The sequence below is a fragment of the Lonchura striata genome, chromosome 3, assembly GCF_046129695.1.
Source record: "Lonchura striata isolate bLonStr1 chromosome 3, bLonStr1.mat, whole genome shotgun sequence".
Lineage (NCBI taxonomy): Eukaryota > Metazoa > Chordata > Aves > Passeriformes > Estrildidae > Lonchura > Lonchura striata.
The window spans coordinates 84,047,300-84,062,253 of NC_134605.1; the positions used below are offsets into that span (position 1 = coordinate 84,047,300).

The window sequence follows — 14,954 nt, forward strand, 5'->3', positions numbered from 1 at the left end:
CTTTGGACAGGTTCATGTCTTTTTATATTACAGTGCCCAAAACTGCCTCCAGAACTCAAAGTGAGGCTACACCAGTGCAGAGCAATGATGTCTTGAGTTTTAGCTTTTATATTTTTCAGATTCTGTACTGCCTTAGTGTGTGACTCTGAACTTCATATAAAGTGTTAGCAAGTTCTCTTCACAGTTTAGCTAGAAAAAACAATCCTTTTTCAGCCTGAGAACCAAAGACACCATCGCAGCTTTGGGCCTAAAAAGGATAAACAACAGTGAATTGAAGAAAGCAAACCAGGAGGATAGGACTTCATAACCTGAAGCCATAATTTGACAATTAATCCAGTATGTAAACGGACCAAAACTTATAGTTGTCCATCTTGGGCAGAGGCATGGACGGGCTCTTGTGCTGCCCAAGGTGTATCCTTTGAATGCCTTTTAATAAATACCTACTTGTTAATTTTTATTCTATCTAGGCTCTTTTCCAGGTAGCCTCTCTAGGCAACGGCAGAGCAGGACAATGCCCTCTCTTGCCCAGCTGGAGATGCTGTGCCTGATGTCCTCCAGGACAGGGTTGGCTCTCCTGGCTGCCAGGGCACTGCTGACTCATGTTCAGCTTGCCATCAGCCAGATCCCTCAGGTCCCTTTCCATGGCACTGCTTTCCAGCATCCCATTCCCCAGTCTCTCTGTACATCCAGGGCTGTCCATCCCAGGTGCAGAATCCAGTGCTTTCCCTTATTGAACTTCATGTGGTTGGTGGTTGCCCAGCCCTCTCATTTGGCAAGGTTTCTCTGCAGGGCTTCCCTGCCTTTAAGGAAGTCAAAACTGCTCCCTGCTTTGCATCATCTGCAAACTTGCTCGGTATCCCTTTCCAGTCCTGCCTCCAAGTCATTGATGAATTCATTTGTTGAAGAGTGCAGGGCTGGTGATGGAGCCCTGTGAGACTCCACTAGTGACAGGTCACCAGTCTGATGTCACCCCATTCACTACAACTCTTAGTGCCCAATCCGTGAGCCAGTTGCTCACCCATTGCATGGTGTGTTTATCCAGCTGTGTGCTGGACATTTGCTTGAATTCACAGTTCTAAAACTGAATCTTGTGAACAGATGTCACTTGATGAAAGTTCACATTTCGACTGCAGCATGCTGTGTCTTCACATGCTTTGTCAGGTCTCTGCAAAGGGATGTAGTGATTTGAAGTTTCTGTGTTACTCAGATGCTGGATTTTCCCTAGATTTCCAAACAGCTTTCATATACTGATGTGCTGCCTTCTTCAGCACTGTTTTCCTTTTGACATTTAGTGGTTTGTAGAATTTTTTCCTTACATATTATTTTTAACCATGTACATTGGCTTTCCTCTGAGGACATATTCTGCATTTCCATTTGGCAAATCAATATTTCCCTGACAAAGTCCAGGTCTGGATTTTTGATAGAGAGTTTGATATCTATCCAATTTTACTGTTGCAATCTAAAAATCTTGCCTGTTTTAAGAAGGCAGCTCTTGATCTCTATCTCAAACTCTGGCATGAAGCCAATAACATTCAATATTGCAGGATCTAGCATAAATTATTACAAATCTGTATCTGCAGAAACTATTACACTTATTCCTTGGAGGTGATTTCCCATGCTACCTTGTTATCACTTAAAGTGATAAAACAAGAAAGACATGCCGTGGGAAGAGCACTTGTGTAAGGAATGTTGCTTACTTCTCCTTAAAGGAAGTCCAGGACAGCTGGTTTGGCTTTTTAGCACAATGTGTTGATCAACCTAAAAGCAGATATGCTTTCCCTCCCTCAAAGAATTATATCCTTATTTATCTGAGGCCTGCCACCCCATCACTGATATCTAATCCTCCCCATTTTTATAGGAACTGATAACAATAACGTAAATTAGTGTAATGTACCTATTTAGAAATTCAGCACTGGCTTTCTTACTACAGGTTAGCCATTTTAATATTAAAATTGTACTAGTTCATGAACTTGTTGCATTTATCAGTGCTTGTGGTTTTGCTATTTCCTTTCATCTTTCTTCACTGCATATTACCACCCATTTCCCTATACATGCCTTGTTCATTCAGAGCAATGGAAAATAATTTTGTGGATAGCATTTCATCCACCAGTCACTGACTTGTGGCAACTCCAGGGATCCTAACATTGCACATCAAATGCAGATTTCTTGTTAAACACAACTGATTGGTAATTCTGCTCTGGCAGTGACAAAATCTCTTGCCATCTACTGCATTTGCTCCTGAATGCTGTAGCATTTGAAGTAACTGTTCATAGTTATCCTATCTTCTTCAAGTGATTCAGTTATAAGATTATTTTTCCCTGATTGTAGATCACATATGCAGCTTTAATAATCTTTAGTCATCAAGCTCATTTAAGCTTTCCCAGTAGAACCTAATATATTGCAGTTTTAATTACAATGGAAAAATGATTCTGTTCAATGTGTGATTTTCAATCTTTTCTTTACAAAGGTAATTTCTGCTTAATACAGAAGAATAAAAGAAAAGAAAGGGCAAAATATTGCTAATAATATAATCAATCCAGGAACCATATCAGTAATGCCAGGATTGAGGCATCTTTGTTCTCTGGTCTGTTGAAGTGTAGTTATCATCCTGAGCATTGTTGACAATATATAGATACCTTCTGTTGACAATGTATAGCTATCTTGAGAGTTTTTATGCAACACAGTGCAGTGCTGTGTTGTATTGTTAGGAAATATTTTTTATTGTTACTTTCATCTCTCTCTCCATAGCTACAGTGTGTGCTTATTTCTTAGAGAGCTTTAATGGTTGTTTGGAAGTGTCAACACTACCTTCTAAGAGAAGAATTAAGGTTTGAGGACAACCACTGTATATAATAAATCCATCTTTTAATTTATATTTTTGCTTTCTGTCTGACTTCCTCATCATAATTTTAATTTCAGCAAAGTGGGTCCAGCATTTAAATTTGCAGTGGAAAACCTGTTCTGTTTCTACACAAAGATTCACAAGCACTTTTGATGAACTCTTGTTCAAATTTTTGTAACAGTCATCTCTGAGTTGGTCAAATCTGTATGCATAATAGGAGAGCATCAATTTAAACAACAAAGATGTGAAGATATTAATTTTTTTATGGTAAGAGTATTTTCAAAGCAAACAGTCTTTTGACATGGTTGAATTGGTTTTGCTTGTGTTATTATAGTATTAGTGTACATTAATCCAAACAGGATTGAAAACATGAAGGTTTTGACCTTATCAACATTATATTTCCTCTCTTATTCTGTCTTTGGTAACATCAGTGTTGTATGTCTAATGTAATTTTTGTGACATTTCTATGACAAATTCTGAAAATTCAAAGCTAAGATTTGATTTGGAAAATAAAACACTAGAAATCAGTATTTCTTGAGAAATACTGATTTTGAGTTCTGACAAACTCACTGATGTTTTAGCTCAGGAATCAATTAATCTGTTTTTCTCAGAAGACTCAGCAAAATTCCAGTAATATTGTTTATATCTTATTGTTAGAAATGTATCTAAAATTAAAATCTTTCAAGATAATTTTTTCTTCTTATGCCTTGATAGCTGGTCCTATAGAGCCATCATTAAGTCCTTTTTCAGGTCTGATGGTCTTTTATCCAAGCACGGCAAGAGGATTCAAGTGCTGGTACAACCTAAACCGAAAAATGCTACATTTTTTTTCTTTAATTGAGCACTTTCTATCCCCCTTTTTAAAATCCACTCTGGCCAGCTTTACAATGCTGTAGCAGATTTGTATGATTACATTCCTGTGAATGGACTTACTTCCTAGAGCAGGGACAAATTGAATATATGCTTACCTGCTATGGGGCAGCTATACACTATGTTTTTAAATCAGTGTATATCCTCTTTCTTTTATGCAAAAATATTAGGAGGAAAAATACTATTAAGATAGTAATTGCTAGAAGCACTTGGTAGATTCTCCTTTTGGTTCCATGAAAGTGACCATAGTACATGGAGAAATCAGCTTCATCCTGTGCACGCTGTCTGCTTTTACATTTTTGGGAGCTATTTCTGCCTGAAGAATGTGTTCCTAGAGTACATTTTTAGAGGCCTTTATTCTACAAATCTGGGCACAGTTTTCTACACCAGCCATTTTCAGAGAAAACCACAAAACAGATTTGATAAAGCTAGTCCTGCAGAAATTCACTTGCATTTTTCGATCTACCCATTTTGATTAAAAATTAAAATGACAAAAAAAAAAAACAAAGAAGATATGCTTTCTCACTTCAAATAAAAATTCTTTTTCCCCCATAACCTCAGAGTTTTAAGCCAAAAGTTCTAAGATAATCAAATACACAAATAATATTTTATGCCAGGTCAAATGAAGCATTAAATTGATCCAAGATCCTTTTTTTTACTTCTCAGTTAGTCAAATCTTCCTGGGTCAACTAAAATTATTTTATTAGTTTTCTTGCATTGACAGCAAACAAACAGAAGTGAACCAGAAATTCATATAACTTTAAGCTTTAGTTGGAAGTGAACTTAAAATATAGGGAGTTTGGTCAAAAGGGTGAATGACTTCCAGTTCCAGATAATATTCCTTCTTGGCTATCTTCCTCAAAAGATTTGATTTTGTCTTCACAGCCTTAGTTTTACTCCCCTTGTGTTTATTATTTGATAAAGTGCTAGCAAATGTACTTGTAGATCAGCAATACACTAAAGATTATTTTCTTGCTGTGTTAGTTGGATTCTTAAGCTGATTGTGATTTATTTTGATGCTGAAGTAGATTTTTATCCTATTGCCTGTCTGGTATATATCACTGCTACAACTCAAGTGCCAAAAGTTGTGCACACAGATGAGGCTAAAGCATGATTTTCATTGTGGAGTTTTATCTGATGATCTCCTCCTGGTTACTCTTACTATTTCTGGACACAAATCTAACCAAATTAATTACTGATTCAACAATCCAACATTCACCGTGTGTAACATGCACTTAACTTATCTGCATGCCTTTCATGTTAAGCACAAAATTCAAATATTAAAGGTGTTTCCCTTGACAGGTTTCCTGATAAGGAGAAGCATTGGAACACAGTAGTACTTTTGTGGATGCCAGAATTGAACCTGGGTCCAACACAACGCAGCAGGTCAGATTTTCCTCAGCTCTGGGAGCAGAGCTCAGGCATTTCTGCAGCCCAGATGAGTCCATTAACCTCTGCTGAAGCTCAGAAGCCCTCAGCTATTACTGCTTTCCTAAACAATGATTTGCTTTGAGCTATCACAAATTGCATGTTTCTGGGAGAGTATATGGGGTGCAGTGATTAGGAGATATGTTCTCTGCTCCCTTGTAAGGCACAGCTCGGGCAGGTAAATGGAATTGATTGATGGGAGAAGAATAATCTTCTCAGCTCCTCTGGCCTTTCTGAGAAGGAGGAAAAGGTTTGCTCAGCTCATCTACACTTCCTTAATCTCCCTGTGTAATTGTGAATAGCTTCAATATGTCAAAAGCCACAGGTGCCAGTGCACACAGCAGCTCAGGTATTAAGTTAAAGGATTATTACATTAGCTTTTTAGCCAATTAACATGGCTGTAGGAGAGACCATCTGGAATAAATCTGCAAAACAAACAGTTCACAGAAACCCAGCAGGCAGCTCTATGGATTGCTATATTTGTATAGTACTTCATTAGAAAATAAACATATATCTTCTATTTCAAGAACAAAGCACAAAGAGTATTAAACCAGATCAGATAGGTAATACAGCTGTCTTACTAAATTACACATTTGGAAGTGCTGTGTGAATCAGTGCAAGGAAAAGGTTGTGAAAACTCTAGTGACTGCAGTTAGGTGTTGGCACAGCTGAAACAACTGCTCCTGAGTTAATATAGACATGTATTTTCCTCTTGGTTTGCGGTTGCAAAAGTTTGTTTTGATAACATTCATGTTAATAACATGTTAATATCAGCTACTGATTCAGTATGTGGAGAAGGAACAAACCATGTTTCAGCAAACTGCAATAAAGCAGTCAGCTTTAAGCCTGCTTCTGGAACTTCATACTTTGCTGTGTTTTTATTTTTCTCCCTTAGAGACCCACAGCAGGAGATGCAAAATTTGTTGGCACTAGGTTTATTCCTGCCAAGATTTGCTGAACACAGTAGGCTTTATTATAGAAATGCTGGATGAGGCTAGTATTGATGCTTCAAGGATCAACCATCCACCCTCCTCCTTCTTATGGCCTATTCCATGTTCAGAGGATGCCATGGGGTGTACAGTCAGACCAGTAAAGGTGGACAAAGCTCATCTTTGAAGCCATAGCAGCAAAAAGCACTGAAGTTTCCCCTAGCAGACACTGAGCAGCTCTGCTCAGCTGATGAGCACCTCTGCAAGGACTGGTGTGCCAGCAACCAGAGCTCACCACACCTCTGCCCAGGCTGGGAGCAAGGCCAGCCCTTCACAGAGCTCCTGCACATTGTGGCTCCTGTGAGACCCGTGGCACAGCACAGGGAACCAGCCAGCAGAATAATCAGCAGTGATAAGTGTACCAACACAATCAACAAATATGTGGCTCATGGGAAATGCACATTTTATGTCAGAACAAATGGTATTTCTGTGACCAATTTGCATAAGTATACAGGAAAACAGATTACTTGTCACAAAAGCCTCTTCTATTATAAATAGGGTATTTCCAGACTAATCAGATTTTCCTGTTTTCTGTACCAAAATATCTTAGCAATTAGTGTATACCAGGTACAATAATATAACTAGGTGCAGAACATTTAAACAGACTTCCATTTAGCAGGTGTTGCTCAGATTTGTAAATAATAGGTCTAGGTATGAGTGTAGGTTTAAATTTTTAGCTGGTTTAATGCCACCTGATCATTTCTCCAGAGAAAGAAAAAGCACTAATATGGCTAGGAAGAAAAACACAACATTTAGCATGGCTCTCCATAATTAGCCCTGCTAAGAAATCATCCAATGGAGCAAAACACCACATACCTGCCCACTCTGGACATTTAGTTCAGGTATTTTGATGCAGTGGCCCATTGTGCTGTAAAGACATAGCACGCAACATAATTATGTTTATCAGCCTGCTCATGCCATAACTAATTAGGGAGTTGCTCTGAAGACCAGAGCTTTTGGATATACACAGTGATGACAATTAAAATGTTGGCATTTGTCAACAGTAACTTCACCTCAGGCGCTACCTAACAAGCCACAGGCTGCTGAATGCATAGAACTGAAATAACCATGGTAACTCTGGGTATATGGTGACGTTTTAATATCCACTACTGCCTATCCTCAGGCCATCACTTGCAGAACTAAATGGCCCATCAAAAAGCAGATGAATAAAGGGTCGTCTGTACAATGCATGAAAAACATTGAGCACTTTTAGGGATTAAAGCCTTTTTCATTTACCTCAGAAGGGGAAAAGGAGAGATAAACATAATACAAAAGCATGTATTATGAAGAAATAATGAAACTACCACATCCTACTGCAGCAACTGCTACTAAAATGTCAGGATCTACCAATTGCTAGCCCAAATCCGTATCTAAGATACCAAAATTAATTCCTATTTTAAGTACCTCTTACTACATACTGACTTTATAAATGACATCAGCAATATCAAAGGTCTTTCATGCTCAGTCACTGACAAACTGCAGTAGAAAATCTATCTGTTATAAACCACAGCAGTTCTCAAGAAAAGAAGGGATGCACTACCACAATTTATTAGCTCTGTCTTACCATCTGACCTGTTTTTAAATGAAAATATGGGGGAATCATCTATTTTATAATTTTTCATAATTCTGAGGAAAAGTCTGATTTTTTTTTAATGCTCAGTTATTGTATTATATTAGTTCCTCCATGGTAAGGGAGAGGATTTGAATGTATACTAAAGTATCTGTAAAACTATCTTGTATTTAGAATTTGCACTTACCAAAATGAAGAGACAACCAGAGGCAAGTTTTGTGTGTTCAGGAATAGTAGAAAACACGGACAAAATCAAGCAACCAAACACAAGGAGAAAACTGAAAAAGAAAGAATATTAATAATTGTTAATATTTTACAGTACCCTGACCCAGTATTTATATTGATCATACTTCACCAACATTAATAGAAGACTGTCTCTGTACAGTCTTCATTAGTAGAGGGGAATACAGCTACCACTTAACTTAGTTCATTAAAGACATTAAAATAATATCCTGTTATTAAATCTAGATTTTTCTAAGCAGCACTGATAGAATTCAGAGAAGCAAGATTTTCTTAGGAAAATGACCCAATATCCACAGATGTTATTTTTTGTATAACAGTCCTGTACCTTTATGCAGCACGGAGAATTTAAGCATCTTTAAAGAGAGATCTCCAGTGGGAGGGTTTTTTCCCAGGTCTGAAAAATCATTTCTCCCTCAATTGACCACAAACCCCTGCTGCATAATCTTACCAAAGAGCTAAGTTACATGTTGCACCTATCTGTCTATCCAAGACAACCTCCTTCTGAGCAACAGAGTTTGTGTACAAACTACCTGAAGTGAGAGGTAGGCCCATTCGTTGTCCTCAATGAACAGGCTCCATTCTGGGAACAAACTAAGTATCATACAATCCACTGAAGAACTTAAAACAATTACACAAGCCACAAGCCAAGCAGTTACAATCAAGAAGATGAGCACAATTTTGAGTTTGCAGGAGCCTGTATGTTTCATGACACTGACGAATACTCTCGGGCAAAAAAAAAGCTAAATCTTTTTATGAGGAAGATCCAAACAAATGGTATGACTGCAGAAATTCTTGCATATCCCATGTCCAATGCTTAGCACTCACAGCACATATGTTTGCAGACATGAGCCAGCAGAATTGGTATTGGTCTGACACATATATTATTGGTGGTAAGGATTATCCTTTCCTCTTGTACTGCTTCACCAACAGTATCACTATGCTAGTGAAACCATCTATGAACTGGATCAGAAATGAGATTCATTTTACCCACAGTATCATGAACTGACTAATCAGCACCCAGTAATAATTGATGCTACCAGTGTTTTGCTTAATTCCTTCTTAAAACACTTATCAGTCATGCTGCACATTGAGGCAACCAACATAGAGCAGGTCTTTGACTTTTGTCTGAATTGCTGGGACTCATTAGCTGGTGTTCTAACCCAATATTGTAATTAATGTAGATACATATCCCTCCCTGCCCTTATCTTGACCCATGAGCCTTTCCTTACACTTTCTCTCCTCCATCCAGCTGAGGAAGGGGAATGATAGGGAGGCTTTGGTGGGCACCCAGTGTCCTGCCAGGGCCAATGCACCACACTGTGAAACCTCTGCTCCCAAAGATTGCAGAACTTAGCTGAAAAAAGCCATAGGCTGACCTTGTGAGTGAGCTCTGCTTTGAGCAGGAAGTTGGACTGGAAGACTCACAGAGGCTTTTTTTCAACCTACATGCTTCTGTGTTTCTAACTACTGGATATAACATTAATATATTATTGCATCTGCATACAGGTGAGCTTCAGGAGCTATGATTACTTTATCCCACAGGACATATAGACTTTCCATATTGATGTAATAGAGGAGTGCTATAATATATCCAACACATTGCATAAAAATATAAGTCTAGTCTTAGAATTTCTATTAGAAATTTTCTATGTGCAATGCCATAAGACTTTGGAGGCACATTTTATATAATATCATTTAACTGCTGGGGAGAAGTTCTACTCTGAAAATCAAATATAGTAGGAGTTTGCATATAAATTCTATTAAGGACTGTAAATAAAATAGTATCCAGGAGGGTAAAGTGCACATTTGGCATACACCATTGGCAAGTCTTATCTTCTACACAAGAGAAAGGTGAAGATCAACACATACTTCAAGATTTAACAAAAACCTCATTCAAAACTCATGCAATCTCATGCACAAGTACAGGCTGGGCAGACAATGGATCAAAAGCAGCCCTGGGGAGAAAGACTTGGAGATGTTTCTGGACAAAAATTTCAACATGATTTGGCAATGCATGCTCACAGCCCTGAAAGTCAACCACCTCCTGGGCTGCATCAAAAGAAGAGTGGCCAGAGGATGAGGAAGGTGATTCCCCCTCTCTGCTCCTGTGAAACTACACACTGCATCCCACTCTGGGGCCCTCAGAACAAGAAAGACATTGACCTGTTGGGACATCTGCCAGAGGAGGGCCACTAAACTGATCACAGTACTGGACCAGTTCACCTATGAAGACAGGCTGAGAGAATCAAAGTTCCCTTGATCCAATCCCCTCAGAAGTGAAGGCTCTAGGAAGCCTGCCTTAGATCAACCTTCCAAACGGGGCCTACAGGAAAGCTGGGCAGGGACTTCTCACAAGGGCATGTAGTGATTGGACAAGATGCAAGTCCTCAAGCTGAAGGATGCGAGATTAGGTTAGATATTAAGAAGAAATTCTTTACTGTAAGGGTGCACTGGAACGGGGTTACCCATGCCCCATTCCTGGAGGTGTTCAAGGCCAGGTTGTATGGGGCTCTGAGCAACCTGGTCTAGTGGAAGGTTCTCTGCCCATGACATGGGGGTTGGAACTGGATGATCTTAACATCCCTTCCAAATCCAAACCATTCTGTGATTCTATTTTTCTATGATTCTCTAATTCTATGATAAGTGACAAAAATCCATCTTGTGAGCAATTTTTCTTCCCTTCACTTCACTTAATAAAAATGGAAAATCTCATAGAACATTACTGGTAGTTTCAGCTGTTACAGCCTTCAGATACAACTCCCCTATAATTACATCCTACTGACACAGGCATAAATGTGGTTTCTTCTCATTAAGGCTTGCATGGAGGGCAAAATAAAATTAAGTGACTAAGAATTTACAGTAAAAGAATGTAATTTCCTTTTGCCAAATTTCTTTAGACCTGAATCAATTAAAATGACATTTGCTTACTTCCTTTGTGTTTAGGTATTAAAAATTTCTCGTTTGATTTTATTCCTGTAATGCCAACTAAATTGGAAGCCCAGTTGTACTGGGTCTTATCCAAACACACAATACCAGTTTTCACTTGGAAGAGATTTCTTATAGCACAATTATGGAAAACAGACGCAGCAGGAAAAAATAAAGTTTCTTGTTCCCATATCACAGTTGGAGACCATGGCACAGTAAAGGTAAGGGACTTGCCTAAGGCTACACAGAGTCTTTACATGTGGAATAAACCTGAACCTTTTAAGTCACAGCCCGATCATACACAAAACCATTTACCCACCACTTGCTTTCCATAGTCTGTCAGGACTATGATTTAGAATATCACTGTGGGCAAGGTGTTTATTCACAAAAGATGGGAAAAGTGAGTCAGGAGAGGGAATGAGTACAGTTAAGCAGTGTATTAATCAAAATAAAAGCAAATATTCAGGAAAGCCAGGTGCAGTGTGGATTAGCACCTGGTTGACATAGTTCTGCAGTTTATCCATGAAAAGCAGAAACAATCCTCACAGCAGTACATAAAAATAGTCTTGGAAAGAAATTTTTCCAAACTTCTATAACTCTTGCTCTCAATTTTTCCAAAAACTCAAAAGGGCATGGAGCATCATTATTAATTATTATTATTAAAGAACAAAAGAAAAATGTTTGCATTTATCAACCCACATATTCAAATATTGCCCCTCAGTCCCTCATTCCTCCCTCCAACACTGAACACTTCTTTTAGTTCTACTCAGCATATTATCTTTAAAATTAAACTGTAAGCACTTTCTTGGAGGGGAGAAATCCAGTCCTACTAGACTGGCAAAACAAAAAGCATATATTTGGTGCCGTAAAACACAACACTAGAAACAAAAGTGGAATATTTTCAATACTATTTTCAATAGTTTATATATCACTGAAGTGCTCTTCCTTCAAAATAAACTAATAGTGAGGATTAACTTGCTATCTTTTTAGTGCAATCTGTTTACTCAGGCCATGCAACGAAAGCACCTCTCCTTTTTCCCAGCTGGAACTGAAGTCATGAAGGCTGCAGCAACAACTTACACCTGATTGAATGTTAAATGAAGATCAGCCCAGAAAAAATAAATCCCTAAGGTTCAAACATCACAGTGGTCAAAGTTTACCAAAAATTGTTCTTTCCTATTGTGAATTATTTCTCCAGTGACTGATGAAGTGTAGATGATTGCATTAAGCTCTGGGTAGTAATTTGATAACCCTCAATAGAAGAAAAAGTATTTTCCCATGCCATCATTTGAACTGTGTGCTACGATACATGCTGTATAAAACCATGCTGCTGTAGGTAGAGAGTAGTAAAAAGCAAAACACAGAGCAAATATATCTGGCTGCTAGTGATTCAATCTGGATCATATGATTGTTCAGGCTGAAAAAAACAGATGGTTTTTCCTCATGCATTCAGTATCAGACAGTAAAACACACGCCTTAGGCAGCAACTTCCCATAAAATTATTCAAGTACTGCCATAGCCTTGTATTTTATGAAAAGCAGCAACATCCATTTTGTTTCGGCAGTAATCAGTTTTGTTGCAGATCCTTTCATCTTATTCCCCTGATCCTGAAAGCATATACTAATTGGAGAAAGTCAGTTTATGAAAGATAATATAAGTCAGAAGCTTTGATATTTAATCAATCTGCCTCTCATAAACTTTTCTAATTGGTTAATTAGGACCTACCAATTCTCCATTTATACAATTTTCAGCAGAATTTTACTACTGTTTGATTCAAGGTCTGTTCGTATGGAGAAGGATGTTCAGCTTAAAGCAATTGTTAAAACATTACTCAAGGAGTATCACGAGGAGGAAAAATACACCCTAGGAAGATCTTTAAGAGCTATTTTGCTACATAACTTACTGCTAGAGTTAAAATAATGAAAAGTTAAACATCTGCAAACTTTTGTGGCCTCTTCTGTAAATAATAAAAATATATAACTGTTAAAGTGGCATAATTAAGCAATTAGACCACCAGAGTTATTTTCCAGTATTATCTGAGGTCTGATTTAATCCTCATACAGGTAAGGGCATTCAGGAGTATGACCAAAACTGGTTGCAAACCATTGGGAATGTCATTATCCTGGATTTTGTATGGAAGGTAGAAAATGTTTGAAAGCTTTTGTTAACTCTAACTACAACCAAAAAATAGTTCTTACTTTTCTTCCTGGTATACTAATGCAGTATATTAATTCAAATTTAAGGGAAGATGTTTGCATTCATGAGGTCTGAGTCTTCAAAGAAGTTATTTGAGCCCCTCCATAAGTAATTCTTTCCACAGCCAGGGGCAGTGACCATGCTTTCGTGACAGTGATCAGGATCTTGCTGAGTTGAGTACCCAAGTGCTGCCTTTACATGATTTTTAATCCTGGAATGCATAAAAATCTGAGTGAGGCATTAGATAAATAAATGTGCTGAAGATTATACTGGATGGATAGCACATTACAGGTTTAGATAAATGGGTAAAATTCCCAGAGAAAACCCTATTAAAAAAGGAAGGAAAGACAGTCTTTCATTGCACTGTTACACTTTCATGGGGACTATTAATTTTGGTGAACAATTCTCACAAAAAGCAAAAAGACAGATGTGCCTTGGCTAGATGTTATCAGCACTCTCAAGCCTCTTGATGTGCAAAAGAGAGAATTTACAGATTCAGTATCCCATGCAGCTGTTTGGGAAGACAGAATAAAATGCATCATCTCATGGACCAGGAGTTACTTTTATACATAAACGCAATTTTCAAGGCGTCAAGTTCCCACAGAGGAAGAATTGTGCATGTTGTTCAGCTTAGAGCTGGTGTGCCAGCTTCCATCCTAAGCGGACATGACTGCTCAAGGCAGGAAGGCAGCAGAAGCCTGACAGCAGCCTCAGCCCCTGCTCACTTCCCGGTGCTTCTGAGCACACAGTTACCAGAGCTGGGTGGGAATGCCCTCTCTGAAAGCATATGGAAAGAGAAACACTGAAGCATTTTCCTAGCTTCAGGAAGAACTGAAAATGAAAACGTCATCCAATGCAGGCGCAAGGCAGACATTTACACAGGTCCTGCCATATCTCCCTTAAAAAGTAATCTTTTCAACATTCCTATAAAACAGATAATGCACTGCTGACATGGTGGAAAAGAATACGGTTTAACAGTTTTGATAGTGCAAGCCATGTGGATTAAATTTTCCATCATTTATAGTTTCAGTGTGACTTGTTTATGCAAGAAAATGAGATACGACAAAGGTTATTACAATTTGTTAAGAATGTTTGACAAAGGCTGCATGGAGAATAAGTGTTCTTCCATAGAAAAAACTCATAAATTTCTTTTGCAGACTTCCTTTAAAATTACTTGCTCTTCAACCTTTTCTTCAAGTGGAAGAGTGTAGCATGTTGAGGGCTTGATACTGCATTGCCTTCTACCCAGAAATAGTACAACCCTGGCCATGGAGAGATAGAGTATGAAGACCTCACAGTCTTAGAATGGAAAAATAAACTGGATAGGAATCTTAAACAAATAATTTTTGAGAAGAAAAAGGTATTGCAGCAAACTTGTCTTTTTATATATTTTTTCTTTGGGTTAATTGCTACCTTTTTCAGAAATATAGAAATTTGAACGGAATTTCATGTCTGACTTCTTTAAGAACTGATCATACTGTCAAAGCAACTTTTTTTAGAAAGGTGACTTTTGTCAGGTTGCAATGGATAAATTTTGTTTAAAAAATATTTTTCATTCCCCTGTGGGATATTTACTATCTCTAAAAATTAGGACAGTTTATGAAAAATGAAACAGTTTACATTTACAGTGTGAAAAAAAGTATTGTCAACCTAAATTGTTCTTTTCTGGTATATTTTTAAGGAATTGTATTTTTAGCGGAATGATTGTATTTGTCTTCTATTGACAAAGCAATGAAGAGGCAATAACAGGAGATGATATCAAAACAAAGCAAATCAAATAGCTCAGGACCTATGGGGCACAAATAAACGTGTCATTAAATGAACATTTGATAATCCATTCCATCATAGACAAAAAATAAAACATCAAGGTATGTTTCTCCAGGCCTCTAAA

The 14,954-nt window shown here is 37.9% G+C and overlaps 1 protein-coding gene across 2 annotated transcripts in view; it reads right to left on the reverse strand.

The window, feature by feature from the left end:
- KCNQ5 (potassium voltage-gated channel subfamily Q member 5) overlaps positions 1–14,954 on the reverse strand; it is a 277,344-nt gene that overhangs the window by 79,344 nt on the left and 183,046 nt on the right. For both annotated transcript variants that reach the window (XM_021553807.2, XM_021553816.2), the window contains exon 2: positions 7,887–7,977. In XM_021553807.2, the coding sequence (XP_021409482.2) occupies positions 7,887–7,977 (91 nt within the window). The remainder of the gene's footprint in view (positions 1–7,886; positions 7,978–14,954) is intronic.